At 63.3% G+C, this 17,609-nt stretch overlaps 2 protein-coding genes across 2 annotated transcripts in view; both read left to right on the top strand.

Moving 5' to 3' along the window:
* Positions 1-14,253, top strand: part of RBBP8NL (RBBP8 N-terminal like) — a 16,402-nt gene extending 2,149 nt beyond the window's left edge. The window contains exons 2-14 of the mRNA XM_011992356.1: positions 5,862-6,005; positions 7,164-7,206; positions 7,806-7,901; positions 8,249-8,361; positions 8,882-8,954; positions 9,173-9,330; positions 9,458-9,540; positions 9,834-10,000; positions 10,564-11,302; positions 11,578-11,722; positions 12,221-12,291; positions 12,332-12,473; positions 14,135-14,253. Coding sequence (XP_011847746.1) covers positions 5,945-6,005; positions 7,164-7,206; positions 7,806-7,901; positions 8,249-8,361; positions 8,882-8,954; positions 9,173-9,330; positions 9,458-9,540; positions 9,834-10,000; positions 10,564-11,302; positions 11,578-11,722; positions 12,221-12,291; positions 12,332-12,473; positions 14,135-14,253 — 2,010 coding nt within the window. The 5' untranslated portion in view covers positions 5,862-5,944. The remainder of the gene's footprint in view (positions 1-5,861; positions 6,006-7,163; positions 7,207-7,805; positions 7,902-8,248; positions 8,362-8,881; positions 8,955-9,172; positions 9,331-9,457; positions 9,541-9,833; positions 10,001-10,563; positions 11,303-11,577; positions 11,723-12,220; positions 12,292-12,331; positions 12,474-14,134) is intronic.
* Positions 14,254-16,892: 2,639 nt separating this feature from the next.
* CABLES2 (Cdk5 and Abl enzyme substrate 2) overlaps positions 16,893-17,609 on the top strand; it is a 23,741-nt gene continuing 23,024 nt past the window's right edge. The window contains exon 1 of the mRNA XM_011992424.1: positions 16,893-16,910. Coding sequence (XP_011847814.1) covers positions 16,893-16,910 — 18 coding nt within the window. The remainder of the gene's footprint in view (positions 16,911-17,609) is intronic.

The raw sequence follows: 17,609 nt of genomic DNA, 5'->3' as shown, positions 1-17,609 counted from the left end.
TCCAGACTCAGGCCAATCCAGTCCAAATCTTGCTCCACCTGCTCATCTCTGATCTGCTTCAAGCCTCAGTGTCCAAACTTGTAGAGTGAGACAATCAGTACTTCCTCTGAGGCCAGGTGGGCCCCGACCACATGCGTGTGCCCAGCCTAGCTAATGCAGTGGGTGCTCCATGGGGGGCAGCCAGGAGGTGGACGGGGGCAGGGGAATCCCTTGGGGAGAAGTGGGTCAAGGTGCAGAGGGCACCGCTCTGAGCTTGGCTGCCTCAGCAAAACTGCAGGATGGTTTCAGTGCCCATGCAAGTGGGAAAAAGCCTGGGCGTGGTGCTTGGCACAGAGCAGCATGTGATCAACAGCAGCCACTGCCACTGCCACTGCCACTGCCACTGCCACTGCTACTGCTGCACCCGTCACCATTGCTCCTGGATAGGTGGGCAGTCAGTCAGATGGACACACAGACAGCCTAGGCCTCAGAGACAGAGGGTACCAGTGTCCAGCTCCGCACTCCTGCCCCGAAGGGCCTGCTGGGGGGCAGTGGCTGGGGTGAAGAGCAGCCGACCCGGCAGGTATCTTTGGAGCACTGGTGCCCAGGCAGCTTCTGTGGTTGAGTGCCCTGGGAGAGGCGGGGAGCCCGGTGATGCCCTGGATGCCGCCTGCTCAGACGCAGAGATGCTCAGGGGCCCGGCCTCCCAAAGGACAGGGCAAGAACAGGCATCACTTCGGGTTTTGCCACTTGGCCGGACAATGCCCAGTCCTGCCGGGGCCACGGCTGGGCCTGTGATTCCCTGGCCTGTGTGTGGGAGGCAGGTGGCATCTCTCCTGGGCGCAGCCACAGGGATGCCGTGAGCCCAGTGGAGTCCATAGTGAGCAGCCGTCCGAGGATGCGTGTCGTCACTGTCAGCAGCCGGACCTCCGCCCTGCATGTGGGGAGGGCTGCGTCCCCCTGCACAAGGCCTTTGTGGCAATGGGATTTGACCTTGTCCAAGCGCAGAGTGTCCTGCTGTTAGCACTGCTGGACACCCGGGGTCCCACATGAGGGAGGCACAGGTGAACTCGGGGTCTCCCTCTGCTGCTCACTGAGCACCCCCGTCTACGGAGCTCCTGGGCGCACAGGCACCACCTGTAAGGAGCTTCTAAGCAGCCCGATACAGGGGTGGGATGCCTTCACTCCCAGGTGAGGAGACAGGCTCAGAGAGGAAAAGCAACTTGCCCAAGGTGGCATAGAGACCAGAGACAGGTCCGAGAGCCCCACCAGGGCCGTCGACTGGGAAGCCCACACCTTTACCCTCTGCCCAGACTGACTCTCCAGCCAGCACCCTTCAGGAATGCGACCCCTGCCCCACCCCAGCCAGCTCAGCGGGCGGTGGGGGGTGTACCCTCTGTGCTGGGGCTCTGAGAACCTGTGAGGCTGGATTAACAACAGCAAACCTCTGCCCGCTCTGAGTGGCCACTCCAGATGGCCCTAGGAGGGTGGGTGGAGACCCTAGGAGGGCAGGTGGGGGCTCTGGGGGCCTTCAGAGAGAGGTGGGAGTCCTGAGGGACAGGCAGGGCCCACAGTGCATGTCCACTCCCTGGGTGAGGACATGAGGTGGAAGGTGGTCTGCCAGCCTAATTAGGCTCCCCATGGAGGGCTCTCCTGGGTCCTGGCTGGGGGATAAGAGGCACCAGTTTATTGGATGGGCTCTGTTCCATACTGGTGAGAGCAGCACGTCGCCTCTTGGTTTTAAGGAGCAGTCCCTGGAAGGCAAAGGTGCTGGCACCAGTAGCACCTCACCGCAGAAGGCGGAGGTGCGGACCTAGGCTAGCCAAAGCCCAGCCCGGCTCTCACCAGCTTTGACCGTGGGCAAGACCCTACCTCTGGATCATGCTCTCAGTGGCAAATGGAGCAGAGGGCAAGGCATGGTGCGGTGAGGGTGGTGTCGAGGGGGACAGCCATGCACCCCTCACACCTATCCCTCCCATGGCCCAGCTGTGAGCCGCAGGTGGGACAGCGGCTCACTAGCCTGCCCTCCCCTTCCCTCACTCCTTCCAGGGGGCTCAGCACCTGCAGAGACCCTCCAGCCTGGACTCCCAGAGTGGGAGGGCTGGGAGTGGGAGGAGTGGCTGAGGGTTACCCTGGACCAGAGCCCAGCTGTCTCACCCCAGCCCTGTGAAGCCCCCCAAGAGTCTCAACCCAGCCCCTCCCCACCTCGGCAGGCTTGCTCCCCCATCACAGTCCCACTGCAGCCCTCACCCAGGCCTGGAGGAGACCCTCCCTCCGAGTTCCCCCGGCCTCAGCACCTCTAGCTGCCCTTGGCAAGCCCAACAAACCCCAAGAAGGCTGACTCGGAAAGAAAAAGTCAGCCCCACTGACTCCCCTGCTCACCCCCGGCACAAGGCTGCGGGCGCAGGTCTGGGTGAATTTCTACAATCCCGGTTCATTTCTTCTCCCCAAAAGCATCAGGGCTTGCAACTTCCCTCCATCTCCCATCCCTTCCCCAGAGTTCTCCAGCACTCTAGGAGGGTAGAAGCTGGGACTGGAGCTGTCCCAGAGGCGCCGGAGCCTGGGAGACTGATCCTGGCCACTTTGCATCTCTGTCACCTGCTCACCCTGAGGGAAGTTCCCCCAGCCCCAGGCACTGTCACTCACTGGGCCCAGTGGCCTTGCCCAGGCCCACCCCAACTCTGGGCCTCTGGGAAACAAGGGTCCCCAGCAGGGTGCACCCTACAGCGATTCCAGACGCCCACCAGCCCTGCTCCGGGCATGTGTCTGGGCCGTTCCCTGCCCAGTGGGATGGGGACTCTTTCTGCAGTCCTTTGGGGGCCTTGAGGTGGCAGCCAGGCGGGGCCTGCAGGTGGTTTGGGGCACAGAAAGGATCCTGTGAGTGGGAAGCACAGCAGAGGCGCAGTCCCGGCCTCTGTAGCACGGTGACTTCACTGGGAAGGAAGCCCACCTCTCCTGTGCAGACCTCTCCCAGGCCCACAGGTACCATGGGCTCCCTTGGGCGGCTCCTTTATGGGCGTCGGCCCAGCCCACATGGCAGGTGCTGGGGGCCAGGGAAGAGCGGCCTGTTGGGCAGGTCCAGGTGGAATTTCAGGAGCTGCAGCTCAGCCCCCTCCTGGCCCTCCTCAGCTGCTTGAGCCTAGGGAGGCCTGGCTCTGACATCTTCCTCCCGGGGGCCCCTTGGCCAGGAAAAGCCAGTGCAGCTGGGTGCACCAGAGCCATGGGGAAGATGCCCCAGTCCACACAGGCAGAGCACGCAGGACCCACAGCCCCAGGAGCCAGGCACAACCCAGATCCCACTTCCCACTGGGTGACTGAGACGGGAGGTTTGAGCTGTTTGAGCCTCAGTTTCCCCATCTGGAGCGGGGTCTTCGTGGTGTGGTCAAGATTCCATGGGCTGTCGGGAAGGTCTCAGTGTGTATGGAGTTCGGGAAACGGGGGTTAGAACCACTGATGCTGGCCACGTGACGTACTTCCGGCAGGCTCCATGCTGTCCCCACCTCTGGAGCTCAACGTCCTGTTGGCCCCCTTCACCGGCAAAGACATCCCTCCCAGAGAGCTCTGGCTCCCTCCCAGCCTCCCACCAGGAAAGCTCCAAGTCTTCCTGGTCCCAGGATCCCTCACCCACCCAACACAGAGCCGCCAACTGTCACCCCCACTCCCTCCGAGGGTGGCTGGAGGTCCCAAAGCCCAGGCAGGTCTGTGGACTGAGTCTCTGGAGCCCAGCATCCTGAGGCTCCGCCCTCCATGCAGCCCCACCAGCCCTGTCAGGGGCCCCTGGGGACGCTGTGGCCACCCCCAAACAGGGGCCACACTCTGTCCCACACCCCTTGCTGCCCCACCAGGCTCAGCACTAACACGCTTGACCACAGGTGCAAGGGCTCGGCGGGAATTAGGAGAGTCTCCTTCCAAGGGGCTCCAGTCACCATCCCCACCCCAGGCCCCGTGATTTGTCTCGGGGTCCCAAGGCCTGCCACCCTGAGTCACAGGCACCCCCAGCCTCAGCCCCAAAGACACCCACCACCCAACTTCCAGGGCCCCAGGGCAAGTGCCTCTTTCTGTGTTCAATGCACCCTCAAGTCTGTCTCAGGTGGTTTGGCTACGCTGGGATGGGCGTGGGGCCGGGTGGCCGCCACACTGGGATGGGCATGGGGCTGGGTGGCCGCCACACTGGGGTGGGCATGGGGCTGGGTGGCCGCCATTCCACCCATCATGGGATGGGGTTTGGGGGTCCCGTTTGGGACGGTTCTGTAGAATGCTGCTGCGGAGAGGACCCTCATGTGGGCGTCTGCAGGCTGACCTTTGAAAACCCAGATGCAGCCATGGCTGCTCCCCTCTGTGGTCCACTTGGGCTGGGCTGGCTGTTGCGAGGCCTTGGGTATGGCCTCCAGCCACAAGCCCAAAGTTGGATTTTGAGCAGAGTAGTGCGCATCTGAGTAGAGACCAGAGCTTCCCAGGGATGGTCACCCTGGAGAGTGGTTCTGGAGGAGATGCGGGGAGGCAGGGGGTTCAGGGGAGTTTGAGGGGGAGGCCAGGCAGGGAGGAGGCCGACACAGTTGTTCAGGTGATGCACCAGTGGTTCCATGGTAGGTTGGGCGTGCACACACACAGCACACACACGCAGGGCAAAAACACATGCACACCAGGTCGGGCGTGAACACACAGCACACACACACATGCACACTGGCTCAGGCATGCACACACATAGCATGCACGCATGCACACTCGTTCGGGTGTGCACACACACGGTACACATACATGCACGCTGGCTATCATACACACACATGGCACACACATGCACACTCATTCGGGCGTGCACACACATGCACACTTGCATCCAGAACATGTCAAGGCACTGAGGTGCCAGGAGTAGGTAGTGGCTCCTACCCCTTCCTGGAACCCTCCAGCCTCTGCGTGTGGGAGCTGCTTCTGGGTAGAGGGGGCTGCTGTGGCTGTGTGTGTTTCTGTGTACCTGCAACTGCGTGTGTAGCCGCGTCTCTATGTCTGCACAGATTTGCGTCAGCACGTAACCATGTCTGTGTATCTCTGTGTGTTGTGTGTGGGCATCTCTGTCTGTGTACATATGTGTTGTATGTGTGTGTCTGTAGGTGTGTGCATGTGTGTTGCGTGTATACATGCTTTGTGTGTGTGCATGTCTGTCGGTGCATGTGTGCTGTGTGTGTACATGCTCTGTGTGTCTTTTGCATGTGTGTGCATGTGTGTTGTGTGTACATGCTATCTGTGTGTGTATGTGTGTGTATGTGCCTATGTGACAACATTGAAGCTGCCACAGCATTGGAGGCGGGCAGAGATCCCAGGAGGGAACTGAGTACAAGGGCTCTGGTGAAAGGGAAGGAGCCGCTGTGACCGTAGTGTTGGGGCTGGAGTTGTACAGCGGCATGGTCAGGTCTGAGGGGCTCTTGCCGGTGAGGTCTGACTCCCAGCGTCACATCTGGGCAGGTGCCACTGGCACCATCCAGCTCTCACCAGGCTTCCCTGTCCCTCCATTGAGGTCCAGGGGCAGGGCTTATGTGGGGACAGGCCAGGCACTGATGGGCTGGATACCTGGGGAGAACGGGGCGGCTCAGAGGGGCCGGCACTCACCCCTAGATGCCCCCTGGCCCCTCCATCCCCTCCCGCACAGCCGCCAGCACCCTGCCCTCTGGCTCCCGTCCACATATGTGTGGGAGGAAGCCACACAATGTACTATCTCTGCACCTGCCCGTGGGGTTCTGGAGCCTCCAGCCCACCTCCCATGAGTGGCCCTACCACATGACGTGGGGTCTGCTCCCCATAGACACAGGGAGTCCCAATCCTCTCCTGGACTCCACAGCCCACAAGCGCTTCCTGAGCAGATCCTGTCCCCTCTTCCTCCTCTTCAGGATGGACACAGAGGGGCTGTAGAGGCTGCAGGCATCTCCACAACCCCCGCGCAGAGGGGCCCGGGCCAGGGCCACAGGGAGCCATGGAGAGCTTCATGGAGTCACTGAACAGGCTGAAGGAGATCCACGAGAAGGAAGTCCTGGGTGAGGGGCCAGGGACAGATGCCGGGCTAGGGAGGGGTCTCCACAGCCCTCACCTAAGGGCCGGGGCAGGCCAGGGTGCACCTATGATCACCTCCAATTCCCAACAAGTCAGGGGACGGACCCTGTCTTTTCAGCCCAGGCAGGGGAGTCCTGACCCAAGTCCTGACCCAAGTCCTGACCCAGAGCGACAAAGTGGACAGACGCCCTGCCTGGGCCCCGCAAGTGCTGACCTCAAGCTGGGATGTCCTCGAGCCACTCCCAGAGTGTGGTCCCAAGGGGGAGGGGCACTTTCAAGGGTTGCCACCAACACCTCATGGCCACCTGCCACCCGCAGGCTGCATGCTGCCCATGCTTTGTTCGCCCATGGGGCTGGCCATGTGGCAGAAAGAAGAGCCCACTCTGGCTGGCCTGCTGAGCTCACCACAGCAGAGACAGCCACTTCCAGAAATAGGAGCTTATGGCTCTCTGGACCCATGCAGAACATGTCAAGGCACTGAGATGCAACTCTTCTCTTCCTTCTAGGATACACCGCAGGCCCCACCCCTGTCCACTTCCCCCACCAGGGACAGGGCCGAAGCCCCCCCACCACCCCCAGTCCAGTCCCAGAGCCAGCACCTTCCCCTGGTCCTTCCACTGAGCACCCGTGCCCACCTGGAGGTCCAAGGACCTGGCTGTCTCCCAGGCAACCCAGAGAGGTGGGGCTGCTGGGGTTAGCCAGGCCCAGGCTGGATCCCAAGATATGGCAAGGAGGTCTGATGGGGTGTGCCCCAAAAGCTCATCTTATTTCAACACTAGCTATGACACACACACACACACACACACACACACACACAAAATGGCCCTCTGGTCCCTCTGCCTTTCACAGGTGGCTGGTCACTTGCGGCACCAGGGTCCCTGCTCACCCCCAGACACCCCCAGACAGATGCCAGAGGCAGAGACCCCAGGGGAAGCGACAGATACTGGGCCAAGACCACCAAGGCTCAGGCAGCCCTGGGCCTAGGCATAGACAGGGGCCCACCTGGCAGGGCTCCCCCAGGGGGTGCAGGGGACGAGAGTGCCACATTGCAGCTCTGCCCAGACCCCGTGGTGGGGAGGCTGCAGGAAAAGCAGCAGCTGGGCCTGACCGCCCCCTACTTGCCCCTCTGCTCACTCCCCCAGGCCTGCAGAACAAGCTTCTGGAACTGAACTCAGAGAGGTGCCGGTGAGTCAGGCCAAGCAGGGCCCCTCTCCGCAGGGCCACACTGGCCATTTCATCCCCCTGAAGCTCCGGTGTGCCACCATCCTATGGTGCAGAGGGGAAACTGAGGCTCAGTGTGGAGGCAGGGGGGAGTCACTCGTCCAAGGTCACATGGTGAGCAGGACTTGAACCCAGGTGCGTTGGCCTCCCAGGGGCAGGGCAAGCCCTTTACTCAGGGTGTCTCCCACCCCAGGATCATGATCAGAATATCATGGTGAGCTGGGGTCGTGTCTGGTCATACGCTGGCAGGCAGGCAGGCTCCCTGCGTTCCGGGCTTATAGACCTGGCTGTGGCTCTGCCTGCACCATGGCGCTAAAGTGGTGTGTGGACAAGACAGATGTCACAGAGGGGCGTGCAGATGATTGGGGGGGCGCCGGGTTAGGCGTTGCCCCACAGGGCCCACTTCAAGGGCAAGTCCCCACAGTGAGGGGCACTGAGCAGGATCCAGCCCCAGACCAAGGCTGCAAGTGCCAAATGGCACTGGCCCCCCAGGCTGGATGGTGGGGACAGCGTGTGTCTTCCTGGATGGAACAGGACCCCACCTTAGCTGTTTCCCGCCACAGGGACGCCCAGAGGATCGAGGAGCTCTTTGCCAAGAACCACCAGCTCCGGGAACAGCAGAAGACACTGAAGGAGAACCTTCGGGTGCTGGAAAACAGGTGGGCCTGGGAGGACACCTCGCAGCACGGCCAGGACCGGTGGGCTCAGGGGAGGGGGAGATGACAGGGCTCCTCGGAGAACAAGTTTGGGAAAGTGCAGGACAAACTGAACCAGGAAGGCTTCTCCACTGCAGGACATCTCAGAGCCTTAAGTAAACTGCATTTTCAAGATTTCTCCCCAAACTCAGTGAAACATGGGACCCCTAGCCCACGGGGTGGGAAGAGGCCTGGGGCTGTACGGAATAGTTTGGGAAGGGCAGGGGCACTTCCGGGCAGTGGGGTGGTGGGTCCCAGGCCCTCTGGCTTCCATGCCGTCCCTCAGACTCCCTGTGTCCCCATCCCTGCAGGCTGCGGGCCGGCCTGTGCGACCGCTGCTTGGTCACCCAGGAGCTGGCCAGGAAGCGGCAGCAGGAGTTTCAGAGCTCCCACCTGCAGAACCTACAGCACATCTTCATCCTCAGTGAGCCCCACCCGCCAGACAGCCGGGGTCCTCTCCCATGGGGCCAGGCGACCCCAGGGCCTGTTCAGTCCATGTGGGGGTGTGGGGAAAGGAGGCAGGGCGATCGGCCCCACACCACTGGGGGAACCTCACAACCCAATCTACAGACACACACACAGCCCCCAGCTGGCGCTGGTGTGGCCCTCCCTCAACACAGCCTCCCTCCCCTGTGCTGGGGGCATCCCTGCCCCCACAGGGCGTGACCTTTTTCCTGTGATGCGGAAGGTCCTGCAGTCCTGAGGCCCCGTGGCCCTCCTGATGACCAAGGGCGAGCCCCCTTCCCTCGAGGCCGGCGCGGCTCATTCAGCAGCATCCAATCAGCCACGCACGCAGCAGCATCCACGGCGCACCTGCTGCCTGCCAGGCCCTGGGCTACATGCTGGGGGCACTGCTGAGGGGCTTCCCTGGTGCTGTGATGACCCCACCCCAGTCCCTGTCCCCCCCAACCCCTGCCTGCTTTGCTAATCAGTGCCTTTTGCAGCCAACGAGATGAACGGGCTGAAGGAAGAGAACGAGACCTTGAAGGAGGAGGTGAAGCGGCTTCGGGGCCTGGGGTGAGTGAGAAGGAGTCCCAGGGCTCAGACACTCCATTCCCCAGCAGCCCCTGAGCAGTACTCGGCACACGTCCCTGGGGGAACCACCCATGGGGGGCTCTCAGGCAGTGTCGGGACCGCTGCGTCCCCTGGGGTCACCCAGGAGTGGGCCCGGCTTTTCTGATCCTCTCTTGGGATGTTACTCTCCCTCACCCTCCCTGCCTTTCCCTCCCCTCCAGAGATAGGCCCAAGCCCCTGGCCAAGGAGGGCACCTCAGACCCCCCCTCACCCCTGCTGCTCCCCTCCCCTGGTGGCTGGAAGGCCGTCACAGAGAAGCCACCAGGAGGCCATGAGGAGGCTGAGGAAGATCACCAGGGCGCGGGCCTACAGGGAGAAGGTACTGTGGGGACCGGGTGAGGCTGAGAGGCTGGGCCCCTGCAGGACCAGGGATCCTCCCCCTGGGGCTGAGCCGCCGCCCCTCTGGGCACCTCCCAAGCTTCCACCCCTGGCTTCTCCTCCCACAGAAAAGCCAGCAGGGCACAGGGCATCTCCAGTGGCCAAAATCTCACCAGGGGCCACCCTGCCTGAGTCGTGGGCCCCAGACATGGTAAGTGCAGGGACCTGGAGCCCACCATGCGCAGCTGGGCCAGCGCAGGCAGGAGGCTGGCGGCAGCTGCACCTGCAGTATGCCAGCCTCTCATGCGCCTCACCCCGAATGTGCCCCTCCTTCGTCCTGGGCAGGAGCCACTGCGCTCCATTTGGTGTGGGTGGGGGCGCAGCCCTGAGTGGGTGGGTCCGGCAGTGAGCAGGGGCAGAGTGGGAGCAGCCCAGGGCAGGCGGCAGAGGCCACAGCAGAGGCCACACATGCCCCTGCCCAGGCTGACCCACCCATCCTCACAGAGCCCCCAGCGCATCTCCAACCAGCTGCACGGGACCATCGCCGTGGTACGGCCTGGGTCCCAGGCTTGCCCTGCTGACCGTGGCCCCACCAATGGGACGCCCCCACCACTGCCTGCCAGGAGCAGCCCACCCAGCCCAGCGTATGAGCGCGGCCTCTCTCTGGACAGGTGCCCGCCTGTCCCACCCCCATCCAGAGCAGCCTCAGACAAGCTCCTCTCTCACCCTGGTCCCAGGGCAGTCCCTCTGATTATCCCTCACAGCCCCTGACCTTCTCTGGCTTGACTTTTTCTGGGCACCCAGCCTGGAGCAAAGTTCCTAGGTGGACAACTCCGGAGTGGCCAGGTGTGGGGCGTGGGGGCAGGGGACGGGGACATTGTGTGAGAACAAGTAGGGTGTGGAGGGTGGGCAGGTGGCTAGGACCCTCCAGGTGAGGAGCAGGGGGCTGATGTCTCCGCCAAAAAGACATGGAGGCCTCGGCATCTGGCCCTGCCTTGGAGCCCAGACCACAGGCCACCTCTGGCCAGGTCCACACAGCACGGCCTCCAGACCTGGGGGCTGAGCCTCCCCTCCCTCCACTGCCTGCCATGGGACCCATGCAGCTTGCTCCACCTCTCTGGACCTCAGTTTCCTCACCTGTGGAGTGGGTGCCTGTCGTCTCCTCCTCTCAGGGCTCACTGGGACGGTCACAGCTCAACGTAGCCATGGTCATTGGGCTTCTCCTCCCTCACAGCTTCCTGCGGGCCTCCCGGCCCTCTGCCATGACCCATGAGACCCTGAAGCACTCCCCGAAGATGGATCGGCTCTGCCTCCTAAACCGCCCCCTCTCCCTGCACCTTCGGAGCCCCCGCAGCAGCCCCCTGGCCCCTGCTGCAGCCCCCCGTGACCCCCGGCTCCAGGACCTGAAGGCCGGAGAAGCAGAGGCCTGGGAGGAGCCTATAGAACTGCTGGGGCTGCCCAATGCCCTGGCGGGCATGCAGGACCTTCGCCTGGAGGGGGCACTACACCTGCTCCTGGCCCAGCAGCAGCTGCGGGCTCGGGCCAGGGTAGGCAGTGTCAGGCCAAGGGGCCAGCCCACACCCAGGGAGATGCCGCCCTCCCCACCAGTCGGCTCAGACTCTGAGGGCCCTGAGAGTGAGGGGGCCAGGGCAGCTCTGGCCACAGCAGCAGGCCTGCCTGGAGGGCGGCACACACAGCCTGTAGGCCCAGGCCACGCCCAGAGGACGGAGGCTGCAGCAGCGAAGGACTGTGCCCCAGACAAGCCCCTGGACCTCTCGGAGTGGGGCCGGGGCCGGGGCCAGGACACTCCCAAGCCGGCCAGCCAGCATGGGTCACTCAGCCCTGCCACTGCCCACACTCCCAGCCCCGAGCCACCCACCCAGTCTGGACCCCTGACTCGCAGTCCCCAGGCACTCAGCAATGGCACCAAGGGGACCAGAGCACCAGAGCAGGAGGAGGCTCGCACTCCCGTGGTGAGGAGCCCGGCCCTGGCTCAGACCCTGTCCTCAGCCTCCACATCCCCCATCCCGGGCCAGCCTCCAGCCGGACCTCGGGCTGCTCTCTTCCCTCTGCCCACCAAGTTGGTTCCCAGGGAGAAAGCAAGGCTGCCTCATCCACGCTAGAAAGGGAAAGGCGGGTCCCCCCACCAGCTGCAGCCTCAAGAGGGGTCCCACCGGCCATCCAGGGCTGAGCTGGGGGCAGGGAAGTCTCCCAAATAAACTCCAGCCACCTGCTTGCCTCCCCCCAGGACCCCTCACGCCCACTTCCAGGGTCCCAGCTCAGCCTGTCCTCTCCAGGCAGGACAGGAGATGAAGACACAGGGAGGCCTCTGCCACCTCCCCACCCACAGCTGCCTCCCCACCCACAGCCGCCTGACCTGGACGGCCACTCAGGTACAGTGAGCACCTGGGGTCAGAGTCCAGCTGGGAGGGGTTTTCCCCATGGGGAGAGAGGGTGGTGGTCAGTGACCACCGGGAAGAGGTGTCTCCAGGCCCAGCTCTGCCCTGCCGACCTGACAGGGCAACTCCAGGCTCCAGGGCTTGGCTCTTCCACCTGCAGCCACTGGAGGAAGCTGAGGGCCCGGCAGGAGCCTCTCCAACCACACTCAGTGAGGGGGAAAAGCACCTTAGCAATTAGGGTTGGCAAGCAGGCTGAGTACCCCATCACACGGCATCCAAGCCAGGGGCAGGCACCCCAGCTGATGTGGACACTGGGCCTGAGCCCAAACTCCAGTCTGCCTCCTGTCAGCAGGTGCCCTGGGGCAGGTCCCTTGGCCTTCTGTGCCTCAGTTTCCCCATCTGCAGAGTTGTCTCCACCCATCCTAGTCTGGCAGGCTTGGGAGACTCCTGGGGCCACCAGCCTGGCCTGATCCTACACCCTGCTTCCTTCAGAGCCCAGCAAGGCTGAAGTGCTGAGACCAGAGTCCGACGAACTGGATGAGACAGACACCCCAGGCAGCGAGGTGGGTCCAGGCCACATACTCCGCAGGGCCAGGCCGGGAGGTGCTCCTCCTCCTGACCACACCCCCTTCTCCCCAGGCGGACCAGAGCACGACTGGGGAGGGGCCCGGGTGTATCTGCGCCCAGGAGCACGGGCAGGGTCTGCCACGGAAGAGGAAGCAGGCCTCGGAGCCCGGAGACAAAGGTACAGCCAGCATGGGGCAGGTGCAGAGAGGCGGGGCGAGGGTAGCCACAGCACCCACCTCTCCTCAGTGCCACCTCCCCTCCTGGCTGCCTGGAGAATGGTAGCCTCAGAATGATGGAGCCAAAAATGAACCTCAACCCTCCCCAAATGAACCCCACAGAGAAGGGCAGGGGTAGCCAGAGTGAGTCCTTCCTGTGTAGCCTCTGACTGTGTAGCCTAGTGTCAGGTCCTTCCAAATCTGAGCCCCAGTATCCTCGCCCGTAAGGGGGCTGACATTAGGGATCGTAGGAGATTTCAGGGCGAGAAGGAGCCAGGGGATGGTCATTGTCCCCACCATCGTCCTGGGAGGAAGGGCATCCTGGTGCACAGGATAAGCCACTGACATGAGGAGCAGATCGCTCTTGTCCACCTGCAGATAGGGGCAGCGCAGAGGGCACAGCTCCAAGGGACATGGGGCACATTTGCTCCCCTGGGGAACTGCGGATGGCTCTCCAGTGTTTGCCAAGGGCAGTGTCCTTGGGCCCAGCTCCTCCTAGCAAGGCTGCCAGGAGCCTCGGCCCTGGTCCGAGGGTATCAGGACAACTTTTCACTTCCTGCTCTGGGCTCAATGGCAGCTCCAGCTGGGGTCCAGGAGCCCATGAGAGACTTTGAACACCTGATCATACGGCCCTGGTGTTTGTCCGGGCAGGGCCCACAGGCAGCAGGCAGGGCTCACAGGCAGCGGGCAGGGCCCACAGGCAGCGGGCAGGGTGGCGCTGCCACTACGTGCCACTGTTGCTGGCAGGCGGCCGCGGCCTGCATCTGCCCAGGGCGGCAGTGAAGACGAGCACGGCCCTTATTCGAGGCACTTTCTGCTGAGTGGGTGGACATGGCCCCGGGGGTGCAGTCTGTGAGCCAGCACCCCCTTGTGCTCCTAGCTGAGCCGGGGCCAGGGACGCTGGCAGGGGTTCCTGAGAAACAGACATGGCGGTCAGTGAGAGCAGGTCCCTGCCCAGCATGGGCACAGCTCAGCGCCAAAGCCAGTGCCCTCGTGCCTGGCGCCCCGGGAGAGGGGGTGCAGCTGTGGCTGCCTGTGAGCCTCACGACCCTGCCCAGCAGGTGGGATCATCACGGTTTGGCTGGTGCAGAAATGGAGGCTGAGAGGGGAGAGGTCACTTGCCCAAGGTCACAGGTCTGGGAGCTGGGTCAGGATCCAAACGTGACCCATTTACCTCAGAGCCTGAGCTCACTGTGCCCCAGAGACGGCCTGAGCCCAGCATCTCGGCAGGATCCCCATCCCCGGACCGTCTCGGGGACCAGGCGCCCCTCCCCTGTGGCCCCAGCCCGGGGGCAGGACCCCTGAGGCCCGCAGCCAGTTTCAGGCCAGCCACTATGGCCTGGCTCCCTCCAAGGTAGCAAGGGGGCCACTGGGGTCAGCGCCATCTTCGGGGTCACACAATGGGGAGAGTGTCCACCCTCCACCCAGTTCTCAGGGTTCACCCTCAGATCAGGCTACTCCTGCTCTGGGCACTGGTTTCTGTAGGAACAAGGGTGGCCAGTAAACTTCCCCAAGCACCCAGCTCCCCACGCCCAGAGGAGACCCAGGAGGCCCTAGGTGAGAGCCAGTGTTGCCTCAAAGGAAGGCACGCAGCTCTGGCCTGACCTCCAACCACTTCCCATAGCCTCCAAAAAGCCATCCAGAGGGAGAAAGAAGCTGACAGCCACTGAGGGCCCCAGGAGCCCAAGGGACACCAAGGACGACAGTCCCTCCCCCAACAGCAGCCCCTGGGAGGAGACCTAGCCAGCCTGCACCAGGGTCCACAGCAAGCCCGGGGCGGCCCTCCACCTGCCCACCAGGGCCTGGAGAGGGCACACCACCCAACCAGCAGGCAGCCCCGCACAGCCCCTGGGAGGAGACCTACCCAGTCTGCACCGAACCCACAGTGAGCCCAGGGCGGCCCTCCACCTGCCCACCAGGGCCTGGAGAGGCCACACCACCCAACCAGCAGGCAGCCCCGCACAGCCAGTGGTGGGCACATCCTGGCCCACTTCAAGAAGGGCTGAAGGACCAAGAGGGGTCTCAGGCTGGCGATTCACCCTGTCTCCACCCACCTGGGAAATGCTCTGTGGCCCCTCCCACAGCCCAGCACCTGCTCCCTGGGGGGTGTGGGGACTGGAGGCAGGATCACTCAGGCTCCAGCCCAGCCCCACCACTGCTGTGCACTGCAGCCCTTCCCACGCAGTGCCCATGGTCTGGGAGGCAACGGACCACTCGGACCCGCACCCCTGCCCACCAAGCTCCGAGCACAGTCTTGGACGCCCCCTCGTGGGCTCCTGGCAAACAGATGTCTGGCAGTGAGGGTGGAGGGAGGCGGTGGGCAGCAGCACCCTCGCAGACGGGGTCCCCTGAGTGATGGAGAATAAACACCTGAAGAATCATGCGTGTGTCCGGCAGGGCCGAGTTCATCTGGGCCTCCACCCGCCCGGGCCCCAGGACACCCCTGACTGTGCCAGGGACTGGGAGGTCACCCCCTTGCGGGAGGGCAGAATGAAACCAGCTCCTCTGCAGAGTCCGCAGCGGGAAGGGACCACGGCGCCCTCAGGGAAGTGCCTGGCAACAGCAGCGGGTGTGTGCACCTGCCCTTCCTCACTAGTCCCTGGCCTGGTAGCCACAGGGCAGCTCGCCAGGACTCCACCGGGAGCACTCAGGGCTGTCTGCTCCTCCAGGGAGGATGGGTATCAGTCCCTCCCATCTGAGGAGCTTCAGAAACAGATTCCTGGGCCCAACCCCGGATCCACTGAACCAGGACCTTGGCGGTGGGCCTGGAGTCTGTGTTTTAAGAAGCTCCCAGGGATAATTCTCCTAAATGTGAAGTTTGAGAGTTGCCCTTTCCAGGGCAGAGACAATGGGCACTGACACCTCCGCTGGGCATCAGGGAGTGGTGGGCAAAGGAGCAATGGCACCAAGTCATGGCCAGTGTTGGGGGACGGGGAGGAGAGCAGGTGTCCCTGGGAGGTCAAGGCAGGTAGCATCTGCAACCCGAATATGGGTTCTGAGGCATGAACAGGAGTGTGCTGAGTAGGCAAGGAGCTAGGATGTTCTGGGAAGTTTGCTGAAACCCCAACTCTAGAAAAATGGACAAGGATCAGGCAGAAAGGAAAGGTGGGGGCCATGGAGGGGTGTCAGGTCAAGGGGGAAACTAGGAAGTCAGCCCGAGGGCCAGGCCTGCAGTCGGGGACATCCAGACAGAGCACCGCGCTTGACACCTGCTCAGAGTTCAGGCTGAGAGCCAAGGAAAATCAGGAGTGAAACTCATCAGCAGGACCCTCTGCAGCCACAGCACCAAGGTGAGCCGGGCGTTTAAAACCACCGGGCACAGGGATGGCAGGACACAGGCCAACAACTGGGCTGGGTGAAGCCTGGGCCACACTGGAGTGCGGGCCTGGCTCAGGGGCACTGCCTCCCACCTGCAGCCTGTGGCTTGTCTGCCTGTTGGCCTGAGAGGCCAGAGGGACTGAATTACCAAGAGGGAAGCCCAGGTGTGTTAAAGGTTGCTTTAATTTCTCCAGAATCACATGAAACAAAAGCCGTGTGTTCCCTACGCACCACCTGCAGGCCAGGTCGGCTTCTGGCCACCCATCGCCACCCTGGGGAGGGGAGAAGCCTGGCAGTGGGAGCCTAGCAAGGGGGTTCAGCAGACCCAGGAAGAGACCCCTTTCCTGCCTCAGCATTCCTTCTGGTCCCTCAAAGTTCAGCACAGCCAATCGCCAGGGCCTGGCGCTGCAGCCAGCGTGGACAGCTGCCTCCTGCCTCCTGACCTCCACCCTCACTTGCCCCTTTCTGTTCTCATCTGACACCAGATTCTCTGCAAGCCGCTGGTGTATGGCCCACCCACTGCTGTCAGGCCCCTCCTCCTGGTGACAGCCAGCAGGGATGGAGGGCCCACTGTGTGCCTGCCCCAGCCTCAGCACCTTACACTGTTGGTCGCACTCACTGCCCGCTCACGGGACCCCCCAGGCACATACAGTCAGCAGCCCATTCTGTGGATCCACAATCCGCAGCCGCCCCTCTGCCGTGCCACCCAGCCCCACATTCTCCCGGACAGGACAGCTGTCCACCTTCCCCTAGGCCTGGCATAGGCCTTGGAGGCCAACTTGGAAGGGCAGAGGGAAAGGAAGCGGAGGTGCTGTGTGCTGCGTGAGCCCCAGTGGTGGCCTGTGAAGGCCCACAGGAGGGAGCAGGGCAGGTGGGAGGCAGGGAGGGGCCTGAAGGGCAGGGGCCCATGCTAGGGGTGGTGATGAAGACCCTGTCTTGCCCACTCACCCACTGTCTTGTTGACCATCATGCTGCCTCCCCACACACCAGGTGCTCCTAGGGCCAGCGCTGTGCCTGTCGGTCCCACCGGTTCCCCAGCACCCAGCACAGGAGAGGCTGGGCGCATGCCGGCAGGTGCGGGGGTACTGCAGTGCATTTGCAAGCTGACCACTGCATGTGTCTGGCCTCCAGCCATAGCCCGATCCCCTCACTGAGCCAGTTTCATCCTGACAACACCCTGAGGCTGAAATCACTGTCCCTCTTTAATGATAAGTAAACCCACGAAAGAAAGCTGGACAGAGCGGGCAGGTGGCACACAGGTGGGTGCAAGGCCCTGAGTCCCTCCACAAAGATACAGTGGGTTCCCCTCCAGACCGCAGACAGGCTCCCGGGCTCCAGAGGCGGGCCCTGAGCATCTCGGTGGCGCCGGCTCGCAGGTTCTGAAGTCAGGGACACCCTGGGACAGAAAAAGGCGTGGGCACAAGCCAGGCTCAAGGTCACTTTGCTACTGCAGGAAGTGCAGGACTCTGCCCGGGCTTCAATCACAAGCAGGTGCCTTCTCCACTCAGACCCTCAGTCCCTTCTGTCAATGAAGGAGGCCAGGTGGAACGCCGGCCCTTCCGGGAAGCAGTGGGGCTCCTCGAGGGGCCACCCTGCGCTTGCTGAAGCACCGCCCAGACACACCTTCGGACAGGGAAGTGTGCTGGGCCTCGCCCACGCCGCCCTGGGTCCGGAGCCTTAAAATGCGCGTTCGATGAAGGCTGACCGTGAAAGCCGCCGTACAGCAAAGGGAACAGAAGGCCGGAGCCCCGCGGCCGCAGCTCCCAAGACGGGGACTCGAA

The sequence above is a fragment of the Mandrillus leucophaeus genome, unplaced genomic scaffold, assembly GCF_000951045.1.
Source record: "Mandrillus leucophaeus isolate KB7577 unplaced genomic scaffold, Mleu.le_1.0 Scaffold41, whole genome shotgun sequence".
In the NCBI taxonomy this organism is placed as follows: domain Eukaryota; kingdom Metazoa; phylum Chordata; class Mammalia; order Primates; family Cercopithecidae; genus Mandrillus; species Mandrillus leucophaeus.
The sequence above is the reverse complement of the archived record's forward strand: the minus strand, read 5'-3'. Positions and strand labels throughout refer to the sequence as shown.